Source organism: Vitis riparia, chromosome 12 (assembly GCF_004353265.1).
Source record: "Vitis riparia cultivar Riparia Gloire de Montpellier isolate 1030 chromosome 12, EGFV_Vit.rip_1.0, whole genome shotgun sequence".
NCBI lineage: Eukaryota > Viridiplantae > Streptophyta > Magnoliopsida > Vitales > Vitaceae > Vitis > Vitis riparia.
This window is the reverse complement of record NC_048442.1, coordinates 16072177-16096318: the sequence shown is the minus strand read 5'-3', so window position 1 is coordinate 16096318 and position 24142 is coordinate 16072177. Positions and strand designations below refer to the sequence as shown.

The window sequence follows — 24142 nt, the reverse complement described above, 5'->3', positions numbered from 1 at the left end:
CTTAATGTTTTTCAAGTTTACATCAAATTGTTCTTCATATTGAAATAAAATTCATCCATCTACAACGACCATAAACTAATTACATTGTCATCCATCGATTGGTAGATCATTTCCTTAACTTCATTTTGTTGGGACATTATCAATAGTTTGAGCACGTTCTCCCTATATTTGCTTATCTTGTCTTGGAAAATGAGAATAAATAATAAAATATTAAAAAAAAAATCATATTCTATTATTGAGATTATCATGGTTTTCATATTATAGTGTGAATGATATAATACATTTATAATGAAACGAGAAAGTCCACCATTACTCCACAATCGCATACACTTGATAACAGATATCCCACAATTAGTTCTACAAGTAGTAATTAAGCAAATTTTGATTAATTTGCAAAGCAAATTTATACAGTCAAAACCTTTTATAGTTTCTTTATCAATATATATAATTTATAAAAACTATATATGAAATTTAAATTAAGTTGGTAGTTGATTTGGTCTCATTAAAAAATTTTAAAAGTACAATACATAAAGTATTGTTATAATTTGTTGTACTTCTAATATAATCGTGTTGTAAGTGTATGACATTTGTATCATATCTTTATTTATTTCTTATTCATATTGTTAGTGATTCCTATTGGAATTCAATTCATACAACTATAAACACACTAAATCATTGTAGTATTGGAGAACAAGTTTGGGGCGTTTATCTTTTACTTACATACAACATAATTGGTTAAAAGATGGATGATCTAGTTGAATGAGATTACTTTAAAGGATTAATAATAATATTGGAAACATAATTTTCAAATCCAATTTTCAATCCACATATCATAAATGTGTGGAAGAAAGTCACCTCATGAATGCACTTCATTTAAGAAATTACTTTTATAAAAATAAGTGTATAAATTATATTAAATTAGAATTTATTTTTCCCTCTAAGACCCATTTATGATAAATAAATAAATAAATAAATAAAACCATACTAGGCTTGTGGAAGGAGAGCTAACAACATCTAATTGTAGTCAAAATTTCAAAAGTAGAATACAAAAGGTGTTGTAATTTTTTGTACTAGTAGTGAAATTGTGTTTTAAGTTTAAGACATTTATGTCATATCCTTATTTATTTCTTACCTTGAAAGTTTTGAAACTTTCTTTTTATAAAAATTGTATGATCATGTAATACTACAATGTGATAAATAAAAGTTTACAAAGCATTCAAGAATTTTCCCTAAATTAAAAAGCTCACAAAACATTACCTTTAATTTGGAGAGGATTTTTCTCATTAAAACCCTTAAATCAGCAGTCAAACTCAACAAAGAAAGCAATATTTGGATTGAAGGGTACATTATTGTCTGAGCCAAAAAGTAGACAAAGCACGTGAATGATTATATTAACATTAAAACAAAATTAGACATGAAAGTTATGAAAAAAAAAATAATACTTCATATGGTTTCTACGAATATGTAAGAAAAGAAGAAACAAAAATCGAGACTAGTTGAATTGGGGCTAGTTAAACTACATGGATTAGTTGGTTTCTACACGTAAATGATTACAATCCGACTTGTTCCATCTAAACATTTGAATAGAAAAAAAAAAACCAAACAAACAAACGACATCAATAATAACTAATGCAATTACTTCATTTTCAAGATCATTTATTTGGCATTATTATAATTAATTTTTTATTGACATTAAAATGCTCAATTACCTCCCTTCAAAATCATTTAGCATCCTTTTCATTTTAATAATTTTCTGTTAATTTAAAGTAAATTAACTCCAAGCATATTTGACAATGATTTTGAAAAATGTTTTTACCCGTCTAACACTTGAAAACAACTATTTTGATAAAGTTTTTCATGGTACTAAAAAGATTAGAAACGTTTCTTATAATCATTATCAAATAGACTCTACATTTGCTTAATCATATTATATATTTAATATTTCTTGAGAAAAAAAAAAGGCTAAAATGTGATTTATGATTTAAACAAATTCACCCCATTTCAAGATCATTAAATTATTATTACATCAAATTACGTTGTTTATCAAGAGAAGCAATGCCTTTTGTTTTTTCATACTTATACTATTAAATCTATATATACATCAAATAGTATCTATTTTACATGTGAATATTAATTTAGTTTCAAAATCTATAATTGAATTTAAAATTAAATTATTTATTTATTTTAATAAAATTAATTGGTATTTGACTTGTGATATGATTTTAATTTGAAAATTTATAATGGAATCTAGAATTAAATAATTACACATAATTCTTAATAATATTATAGAAAATAATAACAATAATAATAGAAATGGTGAAATATTGTCAAATTAATGGGCCGTTGCTCTGTTTGGAATTTGGGGCCCATCCTGGCTACCCATTAAGTCATGGAGCCCATTATCATTCCAGGCCCAAGAGGAAGAGAAGCTTACCCTTTCTGAGTCTTCGCCTTCGTCCGAGATCTGAATCTAGTATATTGCCGGCGGCGATCGTTCGGTAGTTTCATTGCAGGTGAGTAAGTCTCACTCTTTTCCTCTTCCGCTCGATCTCTTTATGCCTTGTTTGGAGATTGGATGGTGGTTGCCAAGAGAGTGGAAGGAAATGAGAGGAAGAAATATATATTTCTAAGTTTCATGTTTTGACTTGTTTTGGTTTCTGAGAGTGGATCAGAGGAAGAAAAAATGATCCTTTTGAAACTAAAATTATGTTTTCTGTTGGTTTGGTTATTGAGAAAATTTAGGTTTTGGGTTTGGTTGCTAATAAATGGGAGGAAACCCTAAAAGAAGTTAATACCCCAGAACCGTTTCTTTCTTGATTCCATTATTGGCATTGGAAAAGACTGAAATGGAAATGAGGAGGTATTCTTGTCTTTGATTTCTCACCTCCAGCATACAAGTCAATGTAAAAATTCTAGACAAGAAAAATTTATATGAATGGAAAAGTCTCTTACCAGAATCCATTTGTACTTCCCTATTCTTTTTCTGATAGGTTACGGATGATACAACAAGCCTCAATTGTATGTAGCTTGTAATCCCGGAGCAAAATAATTCACAATGGGAGGAAAAATAGGAGAGCTGGAAGCTGAGAAACATGTTCAATACATTTTATTAGTTGAAAAGGTGTGTTTTCTAACAGCTGAATTTTCCTCCCCTTTGTTGGTTCTGCGATGTTTTGTTGAATTTTGGGTGATTTTATTCTACTCAGAGGAAGGGTGATTTTGAATCAGTGGTAACAGAGCATCTAAGAATGAATGGAGCATACTGGGGATTGACCACTCTAGATCTTCTTGGAAAGCTGGAAATAGTGGATCAAGATGAAGTTGTTTCATGGGTCATGGAGTGTCAACATGAATCTGGTTTGTTAAGCTGCTAAAATGGTCTCCCCAAAGTATTTTTATGTATTAGATTTCGTTGTAAAAGTGGAAGCCATGATGAGACCATGCACTTTGTTTATGCAGGTGGGTTCGGGGGTAACATCGGACATGATCCACATATAGTGCATACCCTCAGTGCAGTGCAAGTTTTGGCTCTTTTTGGCAAGCTAAATGTTCTTGATATTGATAAGATCACAAATTGTATCCCTCGGGTTATAGATTGGTGTGTTTTGAAGTTGTTCACCAAATATCATGCTATGCAATATTGTTGTCCTTTTTACATTGTTGGATATTCTTACTAACAAAAACTTGTGTAGCTACATCATCTTGCTTCAGTTTTCAACTACCTGACTTAGTTGATAAAACTACTGGCATGTCAATTTGGGGATCTTATTCTTATATTTGTTTCTTTTTTGCATGGAGTTAATGCTTAAATAGCTTTGAAGATTGGTCATAAACTGAACATTAGCAAGCTGGTCTGACAAATTTATATGTTGGCAAAAGGGGAAATTTAAATTGCAGTAAAACAGGGTAGCTTCAGTCATTTTTAGTTTTTCTTGATCCTTGAGTCAGATATTGCTGGGCTGCAGAATGTAGATGGGTCCTTTTCAGGTGACATGTGGGGTGAAATTGATACACGGTATTCTTTTCCACAAGATCCTTCATTATTCTGGGTTCATGATTCCTTTGAAGTAAGTTTCCATATGTTCTGGAAGTCTCTGACTATAGAATTTTTTTGTAGGTTCTCTTATATTGCTATATGTTGTCTCTCTCTATTGCAATGTCTGGACAAAATCAATGTGGAGAAGGCTGTGAACTACATCGTGAGTTGCAAAAATCTGGATGGTGGGTTTGGATGTACACCTGGTGCAGAATCCCATGCAGGGCAGAGTATGTTATACATTTTATACCAGAGTTCTTTTATGAGTCTTTAGTTATTTGTTAGTATTTAACAAGTGAAGCTTTTTTTTTGTTTTTGTTTTGCTCCAGCATGATTTTGCTTTGTTTGTTATCCTTTAAGTGTAGAGAAAATCCTTTCATGTATGCTATTGGTAAACTCTAGCTAACAGGCCAAATTGATTGCCAATTTATTATTTTCATCATTTCATTTAGGTAGTATAAACCTTCATAGTTAATGAAACATCCTACTATAAGTCCTTTATGATGCTTAACTAGGTTTTGTTTCCCTTAAACATTCTTCCATTTCTCAACTCTCAAAATGACCCTACAAGATTACATATTTGTGTGGCTATCAGATTCTAAATCAAAATACATTTCTTCTTATAGGATCAACATCCCAGTGACCAAACCCTTGTACTGATCAATGCACTCCAAACTCTCTTTTATGTTTTTAACGGAATTAATACTATTTTCCTCCACTTAACACACAAAAAAAGGCTTCCTTGCTAATTTTCTACCTTTGAATTATTCTGTCTCGGCACCAAGCTATCATCTAAGGTCCTAAGAGTTCTCCCCCATTCTGAAATAAGTTCTGAAATGCTGATTGTTGTTTAAATTCATTTGCTCTCTTCACTCTTCCAAAAGATACTGATGTTCCCATCTCTACTTTTTACATAGAATTTGGTAACTTCCCCTATCAACCTGCAGTAAATAATAGCCGCATTCTAACATCACCACAGCACATTATCTGCAAGAGCTATTCAAACTACCTGCCACACAATCTAACCAGCTAAACTTGTTAACTCTCCTAGTGGAAGAAGAACCCAAGCAGCCATGAAAACCCAGTATGAACCCAAATAGTCTGCAAGGAGTTGTTTAGTTGGCATATACATGATTTTTTTTTATAGATAAAACACAGAAAATTTATTAAAAGAAGGGAGCAAGAAGGCAACCCGAAGCATACAGGGAGTATACACGAGAAACCCCTCAACAAAAACACAAAAAAGCAAACACTCATCAACCCTCAATTAGAACCCAACCAATCAACAAAATTAATTAAGGAACGGGGTTCTCCATCTAAACAAGACTTAGACCAAGAGAAAAGATTACAAACGAAGGAGTTTTTCAATCTTTGGAATGACAAAGCCTCATTATAAAAAACTATCCTATTTCTTTCTTTCCAAACCGTCCAAAATAAACATAGAGGAGCTGGCTGCCAGGTCTTTCCTCACTTCTTGTCCACAAAGGAAGCAGACCAACCAAGGAGAGTGTCTCTAATCGTAAGCGGAAGGACTCAATTAACACCAAACAACGAAAACACAAGATTCCACAACACCCTCGCCTTGGGGCAATGAATAAGGATGTGGTTTATTGTCTCCTCTTCATCACAACACAAGAAGCACCTGTTTGCTAAAATCCAACCCCTCCTTTTGAGTTGATCTTGGGTTAGAACCTTCCCCCAAGAAGCTTTCCAAGCAAAAAAACCCACCTTTGTAGGCACACAAGGGCTCCAAATGATTCTCCAAGGAAACGGGACTGCACCACTAGAATCAAGAGTATTGTAAAAGGATTTTACAGAGAAAATCTCATTCTTAGAAGCATTCCACCACACTCTATCCTCCATCCCAACAAAAAGCCTCTTTCCTTGAAGGAACGAAAGGAGACTCACCACCGCCTCCATCTCCCAATCATTAAAGGGTCTAGAGAAACAAGGATACCATCCCCTTGCATCCCCCATAGAGTCCCAACAATCTGCTACCCACGCATCTTGAGAGACCGCAAAGGCAAACAAAGAAGGAAAAGCCTCACAAAGGGGAATGTTTCCACACCAAATGTCCTTCCAAAATTTCACCCTTCTACCATCCCCTACAGTGAAAGAAACGTTTTTAAACATCAAAACGCCTTCCTTTCTAATTTCCTTCCAAAATCCCACCCCATAGCCCTCCCTAACCTCACGAGAGATCCACCCTCCTCCTTCTTCCCCGTACTTCCTACTGATAATAAGCTTCCAAAAAGACTCTTTCAGCCGCAAAGCGCCAACTCCATTTACACAACAGGGCCCTATTGAGGATAGAAAAATTTCTAATCCCCAAACCACCTATCATTTTATGAGAACGAACCACATCCCACTTTACAAGATGAGGCTTCTTCTCCAACGCACCCCCACCCCAAAGGAAATCCCTTTGGATTTTCTCAAGCCTCAATCTAACAACTCTTGGTATACGCATCAAGGACATAAGATAGATCGGCATGCTAGCCAAAGTGCTCCGAATGAGAGTGATTCTCCCCCCCTTGGAAATGAACTGCCTCTTCCACAAAGCGAGTCTCTTCCTCATCCTTTCTTCCACACCATCCCACATAGCCACCGATTTATGAGGAGCACCTAGAGGCAGCCCCAAATAAGTGGAGGGGAGAGAACCCACTTTGCATCCCAATTCAGAAGCCAAAACCTCATCATTCTCAACTCTTCCCACCGACAGAATTTCACTCTTGTTCAAATTGATGCTCAGACCAGAGATGGCTTCAAACCACGTTAAAAGCCAGCTTAGAATAGCCATTTGATCTTGGGAATCCTCACAAAAAACCAACATATCATCCGCGAACAGGTGAGACACTTGAATCCCACTGCCACTCCTACCCCTTAACCTGCAGCCGGACAGGAAGCCCCCCCTAACTGCTCTGTTAATGAGGCAGCTTAAGGCCTCCATTCCATGATTGATTGATTGCAGATGATTTGAATCATGTAAAACAGAATTGCACCAAACAGACTTTTCAGTAGGATCTTTTTTTTTTTTTTTTGATGGATTACTTTTCGGTAGGATCTTGGATGTCGTGCCTTTGTTGAGGCATGTTTTGGTTTGGGATTTTAATTTTGTTTTAGTATTTCTTAATTTGTTTCCTTTTGGGGTATCTTGCATAGTTCCTACTCTGTGTGTACAGGTTGGGCTCCACTTTTGTGCCTTTTTAATTCTATTATTACTTTTTCTTTTTTGGATACTGACTGTAATCAATCTATCGTTCATATGCAACACTTCTAAAGCACTATATGCATAAACCACCATCTGAATAAACATCGACAGACTACCCATCAATTTTTAATCTTCATGGTGGAGATTAGGGAATGCAGGACAATAAACCCATGGGGATTATCAAGCTGCTATATTAATTTGTCCCTGCCTGAGTGTTACAGATGGGATATTTGTGGGGCCTGCACCTATCATAATCTTTACAGCAGGTGGCAGCCTCAAGTAAGCAGTGTCCCCTTTGAAAGCATACTCAAAGAGGAGGTGCTGCTTCAGGACATGAGTTGTAATTTCTGCAGACAGTTGGGGGCTATATTGGAGAGGGGGGAGATGGGCCAGGGTTGTGGGGATTTTGGCCTTTTTTTAGGGCATGAGGCCTCCATAGTGATTCTACCTTTCTGTGTCTGTGGTAGCAAGATTATGCTCCATCCTGATATATCACGTATCCTTCCTCTCCCCACGCAGGGGTTCCTTACAATCCAGTGATCCACGCTATTTTCTGGGCCATATCAAACAACAGCAAAACCATGGTCCACTGTTGTCTGAAAATATAGCCAATTGGTAGGATTAGAAACCCCTGCCGCCTGTTCAAGTGGTAATGATTACTGGTTGCTTTGCCACTGCCTTTTGCAATGATTACTCATCATTTTCAGGAACATCTTTATAACTATCAATTGAAACAACCTGGTATTTTTCCTATACTGGTCCCATCTGCCATCATAGGCTATGTAGGGGTAATCTACTTCAGTGCCAATGCCACCATTGTTGATAAAGAACACAAAGGCATAGTCCAAAAGGCCCTTATTGCATCCTTCATTCTATGATATGTCACAGTCCATGAACTCCTGCTGTGGTAATGATATCAGATCATGAGTCACTATCTTGTTTATTCCTTCCACAGCCTCAATCATAGAGAATACCGAACGGCTCCTGCAATTTCCTTGGTCTTTGACATCAACAACAGCACCTTCCTTTCTCCAATCAATAGGCTCTAGCTGTGAATTGTCGACATTTAAAGTGTAATGGTCACTCTTATTCGTGTAGAACCTCTGCTTTGCAGCAGCCCTCGTCCCCAAATACATAGCCCTGCACCCATCATTGGTCAAGTCAGCAAACTAGTTCAACCCAACCTCTTCTAATAGGTCTGTCTTAATGTTGTGTTGATCAATGAACGTTAGACTCTTTAAAGATCCGCAACCTCTTCTTCTTTTCACCAAAAGCATTGTACACTTTTTCATGCTCTGCAAGCCAGGCCTAGGGCACAGCCATTACTTGTTGTTTACTAGAAAAATAAATCTATAAATAAAGTATTTGCTGATTAAATGAGCAAAGATTACAACTTCATTTGCTTATGTTTCGGCCTCATCAAAATTAGCAAATTTTCTATTGATTTCTCGTGTTATCCATGGAATTTGTTTCAGGTGTTAATAAAGAGAACTTGGACCATGGACAAATGTGGTCCTAGAAACAATTGTAATTTAGAGTTTTGATTGTGTTACTACATTATGCCGATTTGTTGAAGTTGCAAGAGAAACGCTCTCAATGTTCTCAAAAGCATCCACATATTTGTAATGTTAGGTTCTTAAAGCAAATTAATAGGCTTGGCTTGATCATTGCCCATCTCAATTGCTTGTATAGATTAGAATCTAAGTTCACTGAAGTATGATTCTGCTACTATGACTGCAGTATTCTGTTGTGTGGGTGCTCTTGCTTTGACGGGTTCTCTACATCATGTTGACAAGGACCTCCTTGGGTGGTGGTTATGTGAACGGCAAGTCAAATCTGGAGGACTAAATGGTCGGCCAGAGAAGCTTCCTGATGTACAATCCCTTTGCCTTTCTTTCCTTTTTTCTCTTTCAGGAGACCATACTTTCCCATGCAATAGTTCTTGGTCTTCACACCGTAGTTTCAATTGTATCTCTTCAGGTCTGTTACTCATGGTGGGTGCTTTCAAGCTTGATCATGATTGACAGAGCTCATTGGATTGACAAGGATAAGCTCATTAAATTTATAATAGAGTGTCAGGTCAGTTCTAAACTAAATGAACTGTTACTGGTGGTGTTTGTTTTTTTACTTAATTCTAAATAGAACCTTAATGCTTAATAGTATTAAATATTAGGTTGTTTGTTTTTGTAGTATTTTATTTCTATTAAGTATTAAAAAGTAAAAAAAAAAAACCAATATGTTATTTTTTCTATTTAGAAAAAGTTACATATTTTGACTTTTTCTATTTAGTAAAAAGTTTATAATAAGTAATGAAAAAGTAGAAAAACAAACAATTTAAATTCTAAAACTAAATTGCTTTCAGCAAAAAGCCAAAAAAACAAACACCAGCTTAGTTTCAGTTTAATTTCATAGAAAAACCTAGAATTTTGCACCTTACCTCTCTGCTGCTTTTTCATTTACAAGGTAAATATGATCCTCAGTTATTGGTTGAAAAATTGCAGGATAGGGAAAATGGAGGAATTTCTGATAGACCTGATGATGCCGTGGATGTCTTCCATACATACTTTGGAGTCGCAGGTAACTAGCAAACTCATATGCATTTCATCTTTGGCTTGTGCTAACTATTCATATAAATAAATGCTCGTGGCAGTGTGGGACAGGAATTAACTTTATAGTTCTATTCATCTATTGAATATGTCACTCCTTACATATATATATATATATCCAGATCAGTTGAAAATTTTTCAGCTAACCTGTAGTTTTTTCCCTCGGCTGGTGGGGTTTAGTCTTCAGCTTTTCTGTTTCCATAGTTTAGTTTATGGTCCAAAGCCCCTGCCCCAGTACCTATATGGACGGTTGACAGTGCTGGTGGGCTGGTCCTGTCTCAAGATCTTGTTCACCATGGTTATAAAATCCAACTTACAGAACTGAGAAAAACTGACCTATTTATCTTCAATCAAGTTATATTTGTTTGATATATTGCCATCAATACGATCATTTACCACCTTCTTCCCTGTTAATGCAGGACTCTCACTTCTTGAATATCCAGGAGTGAAAGCTGTAGATCCAGCTTACGCTTTGCCCGTCCATGTAGTGAATAGGATTTTCTTCAGCAGATGATAGATCCGTTCATATTTTAGGCAGGTAAATCATTCATATTTCCACTACATAAATAAACAAGCTTCCTCATTTGGGTTCTTCAGATAATGAATTTATTCATCCATATCGGTATGTTCCTTACTATTGGTGGTCCTCAGTATCTTTTTACCTCTTTAATGGAGATAGCAAGCTTCTACATTTGGTCCTACACTTGTTTGAAATCATCCTTCTTAGGAGAGATGTTTTGAATCTTTTGTAACTTCTGATTTTGTACAAGTATGCTTTGTTTATTTACATGCTTTTTAATAATCAGACAATAGTTTACAAATTTGGTAATTTAATATAATTAAACATTGACAAGATTAAGGTTATTTATTTATTTATTTATTATTTTTCATATTTTAAATAAAGTAATAAATATTATAATTAAAAATAATGAATGCATTTTGGAGTCCTGTCGCTATTTCTTTAAGGAATGGGGAAGGCTATTTTAGAAGATTCACGTGACGGGTGAGGGTCCGACACAATTCCTCGCACGGTCACAGCCGTCACACTCAACTACTCCCACTCCATATTATACCCACACACATTTCGCGTGCCGAAAATCCACGTCACGGCATGGTCCCACCCGGGTGACGTGAGCGAGTGCATGGCGCTATCGTAGACGCGTCTGTAGACGATAGTGGGTGCGGGGAACTGAGCACTGAGCGGTGAGAAACAACTATACTGTGACAAGATTAAAGGCGTCGTGTCCGATACGACACGTCCACGTCAACATGCGTGCACTCCACCCACCTGTCTCCCTGACACCTCTCTTTTTTCACCCTTCGAAATTCATGCGATAAAAATAATTTTTATTGAAGAATGTATGAAAAATTAAGAGCGTGTTTGGTTGTATTTTCATTTTTTTAATTATTAAAAGCTCTGAAATAATTTCATCAAAAAATCAATTTAAAAAAAATTCTTTTTCTTATGTAATTTGAAGAAATGTTCTGATTTTGTTTAAAAAAATGAAAATCAATTATTATACATGTCTAATATTTATGAAAATTAAAACATTAAAAGAATTTATATTTTAAAAATCAACAACAATAATAATAATATTCAAACAAAATGAAACATAAATGATGGGTAGGTTGAAGTTACAATGCATAAATATTTTATAATATTACAATAAATTAATTATTACAAAAAATATCTTTCATGGAGGGGTGGATGATCCCAAAAGAACATCATTGCCATTGAGAGCAGTAATGAAACTGATTGATACCCATGAAATGGTGGTGTAATGTCAATCACCCAGCTGTCAGAGATGGCAATCAAAGCTTCTCAATTAAACTAGTCGTTGAGAAATTCAAAATCCCAATTGCTCAGCTCCCCTGCCACGTGGTCCCTCCCGACCGGGCTGTCAAAGTCCTCTATGACCACCACCACCTCCCACTTTTTCACCTAAATGCCCCGCTCTTTCCCTGAAAATCATGGGTAGTTCCGTAAATTCATCCAAAATATCATGGGAACTGACTGTACGGAATCTCAGCTTCCCACTTTTGTCTGATAATGTATTTTATTTATTTAAATAATAAAAATAATAATAAAGGGAATTCGCTTCCCACTAATAATGTGGCACATTTCCCTATGTTCCGGAAATATCATTGTTTTTATTTTTCAAATTAAATTTTCCAACTTTAAAAAGAAAAGAATTTCAAAAAAGAGTGGCATAGTGCGATTGTACTGTCCAGCTGGCACTGACATCACCCAAAGTAAGATGCTTCGTCTCCGTAACCCCATCCGCACCAGCGCGTGTTCTCCCTCTCTTCGGTCACTGTTTCATATATCAGAATTTTTTCATATTAAATGTGTTTTTCTTAATTCAGATGATAATTATTTTCTGATTTATGCTCAAATATACATTTGTTTATTTTGAAGAAAGTAATATCTAGATTCTTCTAATAATTGAATTTTTTTGCGGTGACAAAAATGTAAAAATATTATTCAATAATATCATAAATTCACAATCATAAAATGTTAGAAAATAATTCTTGATCACTTAATTTTAATAATTATAGAAAAAGCCGAAAAAGAAAAGTCCTATGTGTCATGAAATTATTTTAATAAATTTGTTAGTTTTTAAAAATAAATAATACCAAAATATCTTATAAATTAGAAAGGTGGCAGAAGAAGAGAGCGAGTAGTGGAGATTTAAGCAGACTCGCAATGGTTGGAGGGAGGAAGTGTGGGGTAGGTTGATTTTTATAGGGCGCTGGGAGGAGGAAAAGAGGGGGCTTTTTAACACCTACTGCCAGTGACAACTGGACTGACTAGTGACCAGCTGTAGTACTCCACGTGTCTAATTTTAATTGGCTGGAATCTGTCCTCCGCCTTTTATAACAGAGACATGTCGTACTCAGTGCCCCTCCTCATACACACACAGCTTTGCGCCAGCTAAGCCTGCCCTGTTAACGGCTACATTTTTTTACCTTTCACCCCCTCAGCTCGATATCAGAGTCCTACGTGTCACTAGTCCTAGTGGCATGGCCTACAGACCACGCCACCTTCAGATATATAGGTTCAGTCTACCTCTTTTCTTTTCTTTTTTTAATAAAAAAAACCCTTGAACTCTCTGATTAAGCACCAAGCACTGCTTAAAAATATTAGGGGATTTGTGGGTATAAATTCAAAATTTATGAAGGAAAAAAAAAGGCAGAAGTAATAATGAAATGGATGAATGATGACAGGCCCTATTTTGATTTTTATACAGAGATAAGTAGACAAAAAATTTGGGTAGAAGTGGGGTTGGAAGATCCTAGGTGGCAGTGACGTGGCAATTCTTTAAAGTGAGGTGGCTGAGGGAGTGGGCCCACCAAGAAATGGGCTTGTGGTGGAAGCCAAGTTGGGATGGCTATAAAAAGGACATAGTTGGCTTCTATCTACAAAGCATTTTGCAGAGTAGAAGCTTCAGTCTCTCTACCTCTGTCTCTCCGTCTCTCTCTCTCCTTCTCATCATCAACCATGGCTGTGCCCAGTGTTCTTCCATTGTTGTTTGGGTTCCTGGCCTTCTCTGTTGTTGTGTTTGTGGGGTCTGCTTCTTCCTCAAAGTTCACAGAGCTTTTCCAGCCCGGTTGGGCTTTTGACCATTTCCTCTACGAAGGAGAGCTTCTCAAGCTAAAACTTGACAACTATTCTGGTACCATACCTTCACCAAAATCCTCCCTTCTAATCCATTTTTTTTTTCATATATGACCAATGTGTCTTCTGGGATCCATTTTCTTCTCATGAATCAGCTGTTTTTACAATGTTTCAGTATCTGTGTGATTGAAGTTTGTGTATTAATGGTGATCGATGATTTCAGGAGCTGGGTTTTCCTCCAAAAGCAAGTACATGTTTGGAAAGGTCAGTATTCAGATCAAGCTCGTGGAGGGCGACTCTGCTGGGACTGTCACTGCTTTCTATGTAAGTAGAATCTCTTGGTCGCCTCCTCCATCATCATGCTTTATTATCATCTTCATTTTTATTACCAATTTCATGTGTTGGATGTGATGTTTACAGCTTACTTGCACACCACTCTACTCCGTATTATCTGGGTCCCCCATTCAGTAATTTTTGTAGCAGTTCAATGAATTTATTTATATCTCACAGCAGCAGACCATTTGAATTCATGAACATGGTCAGCAGTAGTGTAGTAGTAGTAGTATTAGCTAACTACCCCTTTCAAGCCCGTGAACTTGCTTGAATTCCATTGGCTTTGCATTTATTGCTGTCTTCATTTCAAGCCCGTGAACTTGCTTGAATTCCATTGGCTTTGCATTTATTGCTGTCTTCATTTCACTTAAGTCCATGATCAACTGATTTCCAGTTGAAAATTTTCCTTCATTTTTATTGCCCCCCCAAACCAACATCCATGGGGGGTGGGCCATGTCAAAGCCTTGAATTATATTTTTTGATGGAGATCTTATGTGATGCAGATGTCATCAGATGGACCAAATCACAATGAATTTGATTTCGAGTTCCTGGGCAACACCACTGGGGAGCCCTACCTGGTTCAGACCAATATTTATGTCAATGGTGTGGGCAACAGAGAACAAAGATTGAACCTCTGGTTCGACCCCACCAAGGACTTCCACTCCTACACATTCCTGTGGAATCAGCGCCAAGTTGTGTAAGCTCTTTCTCTTTTCCCTTTCTCTTTCTCTTTCTCTCAATGGGTCTGAAAAGGATGGGTTCACACCTCCAGAAAAAGGGTGTGCTTTTGGCATGTATAACTGTTCCATTACGCACGGATATATTGGCAAGTTTCTCCATTTTTTATAATGGTTTTTTGTCACATATCAGCATGATACCATGCCATGTTAACCTTTTTTATCTTTTATCCCAATGCTTTTTTAGATTTTACTTCATACATGTTGATGATTTCTATGTGTTTTTGCTCAGATTTCTTGTTGATGAGACCCCAGTACGTGTGCACACCAACATGGAGAAACATGGGTTACCATTCCCAAAGGACCAACCCATGGGAGTGTACAGCTCTATATGGAATGCAGATGACTGGGCCACACAGGGAGGCAGGGTCAAAACTGATTGGAGCCATGCACCCTTCATAGCATCCTACAAAGGTTTTGAGATTGATGCCTGTGAGTGCCCAATAGCAGTGGCAGCAGATGATAATGCCAAGAGGTGTAGCAGCAGTGGAGAGAAGAGGTACTGGTGGGATGAGCCCACATTGGCTGAGCTGAACCTACACCAGAGCCACCAGCTCCTGTGGGTTCGAGCCAACCACATGGTTTATGACTACTGCACCGATTCAGCTAGGTTCCCTGCGACTCCAGTCGAATGCCAGCACCACCGCCACTAGTGAAATCTCTTCAGTTCATGAACATGGAAATGGGATTTGGGTACACTGTAAAAATCATAGACATGAGCTCCATGTTGTTTCATATTTTGAATTTGGGTCATGTAGCCAGAATATGCAGATCATGTATGATATATCTATGATAAATTAATATGATTATTGAATTCCTACTACACCAGTGTCCTCACCTACTGGCAAACTTTAATGGCGTCCATCCCAGACACATAGATTAACCCTCTACACATAGATGAACATGATCCATTCCATTTCCTCTGCTCCAATGAACCTAGTGACAAATTTCATGGGGGGTCCATCCCTCTAGACATGGCTATTTGTTCACGGGGACTGCCTCTGAGGGTTGTTGATAAGGTTTTGGAGGCCATATAATTTGTGAGAGTATATGGATTAGATAGATAGATACATAGAGCTGTGGGGTCATGGTGCCACAGTGAACTGGGGGGGGGGGGTTCATCTTTTCTCGTGTCATTCCCTTGAGAATGCTCAATTCGGTTCACCTTTTCTCGTGTCATTCCCTTGAGAATGCTCAATTCTTTGGCCTTTGTGCCGACACTGTGCCTTTAATTTCATTGTCTCCCCTGCTTAACTAGCTCCCAGAGCCGCACCCACCCCCCCGCCCTACCTCATGGATGGAAACTTTAGTTTTAAGTATCACACACAGCTACAATTGTTGTGATTGGGGCTGTGTGTGGACCATCTTTTCTTTTTGAAGCAAGAGAGGATGGATAGAACTCAAAATTAATGGAGAGAAACAAAACTAGTAATACAGTTGTTGGAGAGTCCCTTTCATGTTTTTTTCTTCCCCCACACAGATTTGGTTACATTCATATAAAATTAGCCAAATTTGTATAGAAAACAGACCGCCAAAGAGAATTTCAGTACACATTATTAAATGAGAGAATATCAAAGACAAATCAGAATAATATGGGATGAGTGCTGCTAACCATGCAAGGAGTGGAATGAAGGGTGTAAAAGTTTAGGAAAATTATTGATTACTTTAGACTTGCTCATATATTATCATTATCATTATCACGGACTTAGGTTTCTCCTACCTAAGCAACTGTGAAACACTCTAAAGTTTTGTCTATCAGGTAAAATGGTAAATACTCAAGTGAAAGCTCATTTCATGATTTGAACACGAAGTCGACCTTACAACTAATAAAACAAAGATGGAAGCACCAAGAACCATCATCACCACACATGACTTGAAAGTGATATGAACATTTTTTACATGATCACAATTCAATACCACTGGACAAACTGACTTGGTCCTTTCAATTAAAAATTCGTATAGCACTCATTCACCATCCAACCAAGGCCCCCCAGAATATCAAACACTTCCCATTCTCATATCTCCTTTTGGGCAGTATTCTAAGTTTATTTAATTGGGCTGCTATGGTTTAAAGTTCTCTCTTTTGTTTTCTGGTGGGGTTCCTAAATATCCCTATTTTTGTGTAGAAAACATGTGAAACTAGTGCATAATGTACAGTAAAATGCATTATTGACTTGCATAATAGAGTAGATAACCTAACAGCCGTGGTGGACCCTTGGCTTTAGTGTCATGGATATTTTACGTTCAGGGTCAATTCCTTTTGGGTTGAGTTCCCTTCAGCCCTGTCCTTCCGTGCCCATAAATTTCAATGATTCAAAGCATAGTTTATATGTGCTTGCGTGTCGGTGATAGTGCGTGAATGTCTATGTGGGTGGGTGAGAGATGATGGTTATCTTGTTAAAGGGATGCATTGGGCCATCTTTAATGATGGATGAAAAAAAAAAAGTTGATAAAGGTCAATTTTTACAGGCTCCATTGGGTCCCTCTTTCACTCGAAGAATAAATAAAAGCTAATAAAAAGTTGACCTCTGAAGTGAAGTCTTAACTTGGCTTTTAGCCCCTTACCCACATGGCAAATAGTCTCAAACTATATATGCTGCTATGTCTTTAAACTCATTTTATGACATATACAGTGATATGGAATGAATTTTTTTTGGAGTGGGGTTGCCACCAAACACGACTTTATTTCTGGTGCATCATATCAGCACAGCTGTTGAGCGCATCAATGGCATGAAGGTAGCTCTCCCAAGGTCTATTAATGTTAGAGAAAGTTTTTCATCCTGAAACTCAATCCATGTACAATTAATAGCATTGGATGATAATGGTATGGATTTCTTTTGGGCTCACCCTACCTTCTTCTTATGATGCCATCAATGCTGATGGATCGAACACATACTGTAATAAAAGCAGAAGTGTGCACTAGAACTGGAAGCCATGGTAGATCAGGGGGAAGGGGAAAATAGTACAGATATCAAAACAGCTCATCATCCACCTATGGGTTATAGGCTTCCACCCTTTCAGTTTTGCAATGCGGTATATGGAAGATTTAGCACAAAACAGGGGAGGCATGGAAAATTCAGAAAAGGATCAATGATGGTGATGGTGGAAAAAACAAATGGGCTGGTGCAAGTTTGAAAAAGCTATATGGAACAAAAAAAGGTGCGGCAGAGACCATTCATGGAATCATTTAGAAGAGATTTAGTCACACTTTCAATAGAAAAATCATCAAGGAATGGGGGTAACAATAATTTAATGTTTTCGCATTCTAAACTTTCACAGATCCATTTCCAAAATCCTAAAACCCCAATGGTTTTCAAAAAGGACACATTTTATATTGCATCATATAGAAATGCAACAATTTGATAATACTGGTGCGGTTTATAAATGAAGCCAAGCCTTCAAGATGAAGCCACTGGTCCTGCAATTGGGGTTCTATTTTCATGGATCACAGGCTAATCTTCATAGAATTGGGCTCAGTTCATGTGTTCCATAGATTAAATTTCAGTGCAGTTACTGCCAACACCAACACAATCAGAAAGGCCTCTAGTTTGATGTACTTCTAAGCTCTCAACTCCCCCTAACTGAGCCCAAATAAGCAATGAATGCTTGAATGCCTGCTTACCCCACTTATATTTTGGGCTAATCGACATGAATTCAGCAGTATTCTACTTTCCTTTTCACCAAATTTTTGGATAGCAGGACCACCCACTTGCACAAGTTTTGGAAATATAATCCATTGGAATCATAGGGACCATATATTGTAATCAGAATAGACTGCCAATCGACTAGTTTTGGACAACATTGCTCCATAAGATCATGTATTGAGCCCCAGGATGACCCTGTGGCAGTGACCACTAGCAGCAATAACATAAGGGGTGCTACGATACGCAAGACCTTCTTATAGCATTATTATAACTAATAAGGAAACTGCCAAGCCTCAGTACTTATCCAGAATGATTGAGAATACATTCCTCTAGGAGTTCTGCCAATCATAAACATGTGAAGGACCATGCTCTTTCAAGCTTGGGGATTTAGAAGGAAAGACATCCAAATGAAAAGAAAAAGAGTTATTGAAAATTGGAAGGGTCTTACGGTTGCTTATAAATGTTTTTCTACTCATCATTGCCTTCACAATGCTTTGTTTCAGGACTTTATTGTGGGATCATGCCTTACCTTGCTTTTAACCTAAATGATTGGTGATGCTACATTCAAAACTTGCCTAAGTAGCAGTTGATATACATCTAATAAGCTGATTGGAGAAGTTCTAGTATCGTCTAATGAGATAGTTGGTAAAGGTGGTAGTGATAGTAATAGATACACTGCACATGCTTGTTATCCATGCCCACACTGCATGTTGAACTGCAAGAGGGGGGAAGCATTCGTGAGGCCGCCACACATAAATTCACTTACTTTTATGCCATCAGACCACTGCTTTACCATTTGAAAGCAAGCTTCACAAATCCCACTTTGGATTTAACTATATTTTCTTTGTAATTCATCTACAAGCCTTTAGGCTATTAATCACACTGTTTAAGCTGCCTAGACAGGAAGACTTAAGACCAAATCAAAACTAGTCTCAATCCCCTAATCCCTCTATCCCTCATTGATTCACAACTGAATATCTGACACTGAAAAATGTGTATGCCCATCTTCTTTCACATTCCAGCTATGGAATGGATTATCACTAGATTTGGAAGCCCATACTTGTTTGTCATTAAGTTGCTCAAAAGCTATGAGAAGTTGAATTGGCATCTGCATAATTATTAGTACAAAGGATTTCTAAAATATAGTTGTTTGATTCGATTAAAGACAGATATATCCAACTGTTTAAAGATTCGTTTTTTGATGCTTGAAGCACATTCATGCTAGATACGAGGTCTTTTCCTTCATTCATATGCACAAACCGAATACAAATCTATGTAATCAAAATCGATAATATCATATCTATGCTAGATTGTGGGCTCTGTCTTGTACATTTAGATTCTAAGCATGTGGGGGTCCTGTTTAAATACTATGAGAGTCTTCTCTCGACAGAAGAATTAATGCAGACCCCATAACCCCATATGTTACGATGTTGTCTTTCTCTGTATTATACTTTGATGTTCATCATTTAGATATTGGAAATCAAATACTAATGATGAGGCTGCTAATCCTTAATATTTGCTTCTGTTTTCAGGGTGATAGTCACCTCTATGCCAATCGTCATGGAATTTGACTCAGCCCAAAAGAACTTCTATTTGATATACTTCTAAGCTCTTAACTTCCTGTGTCTTGAAAAAACTCAGACCCAAAAGTGATGAAGGCTTGCTTAATTACCCCAATTATACCTTGGGCTAACCGACATGAATCAGCCTTCTACTTTCCCTTTCACCAAATTTTTGGACAGGAGGATCAACCATTCGCACAAGTTTTGGAAGTCTAATCCATTGAGATGATAGGGACCCAGATAGTCTAGTTAGAATAGACTGCAAATCTGCTAGTTGTGGACAACATGGCTCCATAAGGTCATGTATTGAGCTCCAGAATGAACCACAGACTCAGTGGTAGTGACTACTAGCAGCAACAGCATAAGGGGGGCCATCATATCCTGCACCTTCTGATAGCATTACTACAACTAACAAGGAAACTGTCCAGCATCGTTGCTTATCCAGAATGATGAGTTCTGCCAACCATTAGCATGTGGAACACCAGGCACAGAATGATCAATATATAGAACAGTCCCGACATATTAATCTGTAGTTATCAACAAGTAAAATCCACTAGAACTCAAAGACAGTGCTGCATTATTCACTAGCCCTTTCTAGTTGCTAGAAGGTGTTTCTTTGGAACACTTAACCTGGGAAGGGCTTGAGCTACTCCATTTCCATGGTACAAACTGTTTATGGATAGGAGAAAAAGTTTTTGACTTATAATGTATAAACTCCTCTTAACCTTATTGATATATTTTGAAGCCATGAAGGCCCGGCCTTGCGCCTAAAGTAAAAAATATCTACATGGTATGCTGATCATTGACCTTAGTGTGGGAGTTTGTTTGACACCACTCCCACTCCACAATTCTATGACACTCAACGAGTACGATGAGTCACTAGCATTATTTTATAGCTTTGGAAAGTCAAGTTTGTGGTTTGCAGCATCATTTCTAATGGAATTCCCAAAATATGATGGTTTCATTTGATATAGACTCCCATTTAAAGAATCATTTGTTTGATGCTCAAGTTTGTGGTTTGCAGCATCATTTCTAATGGGGATTCCCAAAATATGATGGTTTCATTTAATCAAGACTAATATATCCTCCCATTTAATGAATCATTTGTTTGATAATCCAACCACAGCCAGGCAAGTTCCAAGGTCTTTTCCTTGCATGTAAATGATTTTGTATGTACCAATTAGACAGATAAATGTGATTCAAGCCACTAGCATCATATCTATGCTAGGTTGTGGGCTATGTCGTGTGCATGGGAATGTAAGCAATGTGGGGATCCTTTTTAAATACCATGATAGACTTCTCTCAACCGAAGACTGCAGACCCCATATGCATGACTTTGTCTGTGTCTGGTGTATAACTATGACTCTGGTGTGGTTTATAAATGAAACAACAGTCAGGGGTTTTGAATGGAGGAAGGATCGTCCAATTTCAATATATCACCACCATAAAAGGTCAACTGACTAATGTACTTATGAGCTTTATACTTTTGCTATCCTGAATTCTGTTGGGCGTGCAGCAATGTTACTGTCTAGGAGAAGGAGGATTGAAAAATGACCTAATATATATATATGAGTGTGTAAAGGGTCAGGGATGATTACTCCTGTTATAAGCATGGAGATGAATCAAGATTTGAGATGGGTCAAGCCCCATGGTGTATCATAGGATGGTTAAACCTCCGAATGAGTGTGAAGAACTGCAATAACATAGACTGCGAATGTACTAGTTGTGGACAACATTGCTCCATAAGGTCATGCTTTGGGCCCAAGAATGGCCCTCTGGCAGTGACCATTGGCAGCAATAATATAAGGGGGGCCATGATACACTGCCACTTCTCATAGCATTAGTATAATTAACAATGAAACTCTCAAGCCTCGTTGCTTATCCAGAATGATCAAGAATACATGCCTCTAGGAGTTTTGCCAACCATGAACATGTAGAGCACCATGCTGATCAGAATGATCCACATATAGAACAATCTCTACATTTTAATCAGCAGTTATCAGCAAGTACTGGTCAGTAGAACTCAAAGACACTGGTGCATTATAGAATAGCCCTTCAAGTTGTTAGAAGGGTTTTCTTTCAAACACTTCTCTTGGGCAATGCTCAATGTGAAAGTTTGGGGATTTAGAAGTAAGGACATCAAAGAAAAGGAAAAAGGGGTTGGTTGATTTATAATTGGAAGGGTATTTTGGCAGCTTACCAGTGTTTTTCTAGGCATCATTGCCTTCAAAATGCTCTACTGCAGGACTTGATTGTGGGACCATGCCTTGTCTTGCTTTTAACATAAATGATTAGATATGCTACATTCAAAACTTGCCTAAATAGCAGATGACATCCCTCTAATAAGCTGATTGGAAAAGTTGTAGTATCGTCTAACGAGCTACTTGGTAATGGTGGTAGTGATAGTAATAGATACACTGCACATGCTTGACATCCATGCCCACACTGCATGTTGAACTGCAAGAGGGGGGAAGCATTCGTGAGGCCGCGTAAATTCACTTATTTTTGCCATCAGACCACTGCTTTACCATTTGTAAGCAAGCTTCACAAATCCCAGTTGAGATTTAACTATATTTTCTTTGTAGTTCATCTATAAGCTTAGGCCATTTATCACACTTTTTAAGCTGCCCAGACAGGGAGACTTAAGACCAAATCAAAACTAGTCTCAATCCCCTAATCCCTCTATCCTTCATTGATTCACAACTGAATATCTGACACTGAAATGCGTACGCCCATGTTCTTCCACATTTCCAGCTATGGAATGGATTATCACTAGATTTGGAAGCCCATACTCATTTGTCATTAAGTTACTCAAAAGCTATGAGAAGTTCAATTGGCATCTGCAGCATTATTAGTACAAGGGATTTCTAAAATATATTAGTTCGATTTGATTAAAGACTGATAAATCCAACTGTTTTAAGATTCGTTTTTTGATGCTTCAAGCACAGTCACGCTAGATACAAGGTCTTTTCCTTCATTCATATGCACAAACCGAAGACAAATCTACTTAATCAAATCGATCACATCATATCTATGCTAGATTGTGGGCTGTGTCTCGTACATTTAGATTCAAAGCATGTGGGGGTCCTGTCTAAATACTGTGAGAGTCTTCTCTCAACAGAAGAATTAATGCAGACCCCTTATGCTATGATGTCTTTATCTGTATTATACTTTGATGTTTATCATTTAGATATTGGAATCAAATACGAATGATGAGGCTGCTAATCCTTAATCTCAGCTTCTGTTTTCAGGGTGAAAGTCATCTCTATGCCAATATTCATGGAATTTGACTCAGCCCAAAAGAACTTCTATTTGATATACTTCTGAGCTCTCAACTCCCTGTCTAGAAAAAACATAGCCCAAAAAGTGATGCAGGCGTGCTTGATTACCCCAACTATATCCTGGGCTAACCGACATGAATTCAGTCCTCTTCTATTTTCCCTTTCACCAAGTTTTTGATAGGAGGATCACCCACTTGCACAAGTTTTGGAAGTCTAATCCATTGAGATGATAGGGACCCAGATACTCTAATTAGAATAGACTGCAAATCTGCTAGTTGTGGACAACATTGCTCCATAAGGTCATGTATTGAGCCCGAATGACCCAGTGGCAGTGACTACTAGCAGCAACAGCATAAGGGGGCCATCATATCCTGCACCTTCTGATAGCACTGCTATAACTAACAAGGAAATTGTCAAGCACCAACACTTATCCAGAATGATGAGTTCTGCCAACAATTAGCATGTGGAGCACCAGACACAGAATGATCAATACATAGAACAATCTTGATATATTAATCAGGAGTTATATCAGCAAGTAAATGCTGCATTGTAGACTAGCCCTTTCAAGTTGTGAGATGAGGTTTCTTTCGAACACTTTAACTGAGCAGTGCTTAAGCTAATCCATTTCCACTGAACAGACTCTGCTCTAGCATTATTTTGTGGCTTTGGGAAGTCAAATGTGTGGTTTGCAGTGTCATTAGTAATGGGCACTCCCAAAATATGATGGTTTCATTTAATCAAGACTAGCATATCCTCCCATTTAAAGAATCATTTGTTTGATGCTCCAACCACAGCCAGGCAAGATCCAAGTTCTTTTCCTTGCACATAATCGATTTTGTATGTACGAATCGAAGACAAATATATGTGATTCAGGTCACTGGCATCATAACTATGCTAGATTGTGGGCTATGTCTTGTACATAGGAATGTGGGCAATGTGGGGATCCCTTTTAAATACTGTGATAGGCTTCTCTCAACAGAAGACTGCAGACCCCATATGCATGATTTTGTCTCCGTCTGATGTGGTTTTTAAATGAAAATAAAACCAGGGGTTTTCAATGGAAAAAGGATCGTCCAATTTCAATGTATTACCACCATAGAGGTTTTGACAAATGTA

The 24142-nt window shown here is 37.4% G+C and overlaps 2 protein-coding genes across 6 annotated transcripts; both read left to right on the top strand.

The window, feature by feature from the left end:
• The first annotated feature begins 2425 nt into the window (after positions 1 to 2425).
• On the top strand, positions 2426 to 10655 carry LOC117927382 (geranylgeranyl transferase type-2 subunit beta 1-like). 4 transcript variants are annotated; one of them, XM_034846888.1, is made up of 10 exons: positions 2426 to 2513; positions 2991 to 3121; positions 3207 to 3357; positions 3460 to 3576; positions 3949 to 4015; positions 4118 to 4266; positions 8985 to 9118; positions 9225 to 9323; positions 9746 to 9821; positions 10270 to 10655. In XM_034846888.1, exons 2-10 carry the CDS (start codon positions 3056 to 3058, stop codon positions 10362 to 10364), a joined length of 954 nt encoding a protein of 317 aa, XP_034702779.1. In that variant the 5' UTR covers positions 2426 to 2513; positions 2991 to 3055; the 3' UTR covers positions 10365 to 10655. The 4 variants fall into 4 exon arrangements, with proteins under 4 accessions (XP_034702779.1, XP_034702781.1, XP_034702780.1 ...); XM_034846889.1 differs by having other exon boundaries at positions 2429 to 2517; XM_034846890.1 differs by lacking the exon at positions 9225 to 9323.
• Positions 10656 to 13274: 2619 nt separating this feature from the next.
• LOC117927264 (xyloglucan endotransglucosylase/hydrolase protein 9) lies at positions 13275 to 15362 on the top strand. Of its 2 annotated transcripts, none has more exons than XM_034846716.1 (4): positions 13275 to 13527; positions 13693 to 13793; positions 14306 to 14499; positions 14772 to 15362. In XM_034846716.1, exons 1-4 carry the CDS (start codon positions 13353 to 13355, stop codon positions 15190 to 15192), a joined length of 891 nt encoding a protein of 296 aa, XP_034702607.1. In that variant the 5' UTR covers positions 13275 to 13352; the 3' UTR covers positions 15193 to 15362. The 2 variants fall into 2 exon arrangements, with proteins under 2 accessions (XP_034702607.1, XP_034702608.1); XM_034846717.1 differs by having other exon boundaries at positions 13436 to 13527; positions 13645 to 13793.
• Positions 15363 to 24142: the final 8780 nt, after the last annotated feature.

What these genes read in the sequence shown, in the direction of transcription:
- LOC117927382 (XM_034846888.1), top strand. Translation starts at nt 3,056, where the DNA reads ATGGGAGGAAAAATAGGAGAGCTGGAAGCTGAGAAACATGTTCAATAC. An exon ending in AGAATCCCATGCAGGGCAGA is followed by an intron (nt 4,267 to 8,984) that starts GTATGTTATACA and finishes CTATGACTGCAG; the next exon opens with TATTCTGTTGTGTGGGTGCT. An exon ending in TACATACTTTGGAGTCGCAG is followed by an intron (nt 9,822 to 10,269) that starts GTAACTAGCAAA and finishes CTGTTAATGCAG; the next exon opens with GACTCTCACTTCTTGAATAT.
- LOC117927264 (XM_034846716.1), top strand. Translation starts at nt 13,353, where the DNA reads ATGGCTGTGCCCAGTGTTCTTCCATTGTTGTTTGGGTTCCTGGCCTTC. An exon ending in AAAACTTGACAACTATTCTG is followed by an intron (nt 13,528 to 13,692) that starts GTACCATACCTT and finishes CGATGATTTCAG; the next exon opens with GAGCTGGGTTTTCCTCCAAA. An exon ending in TGGAATCAGCGCCAAGTTGT is followed by an intron (nt 14,500 to 14,771) that starts GTAAGCTCTTTC and finishes GTTTTTGCTCAG; the next exon opens with ATTTCTTGTTGATGAGACCC.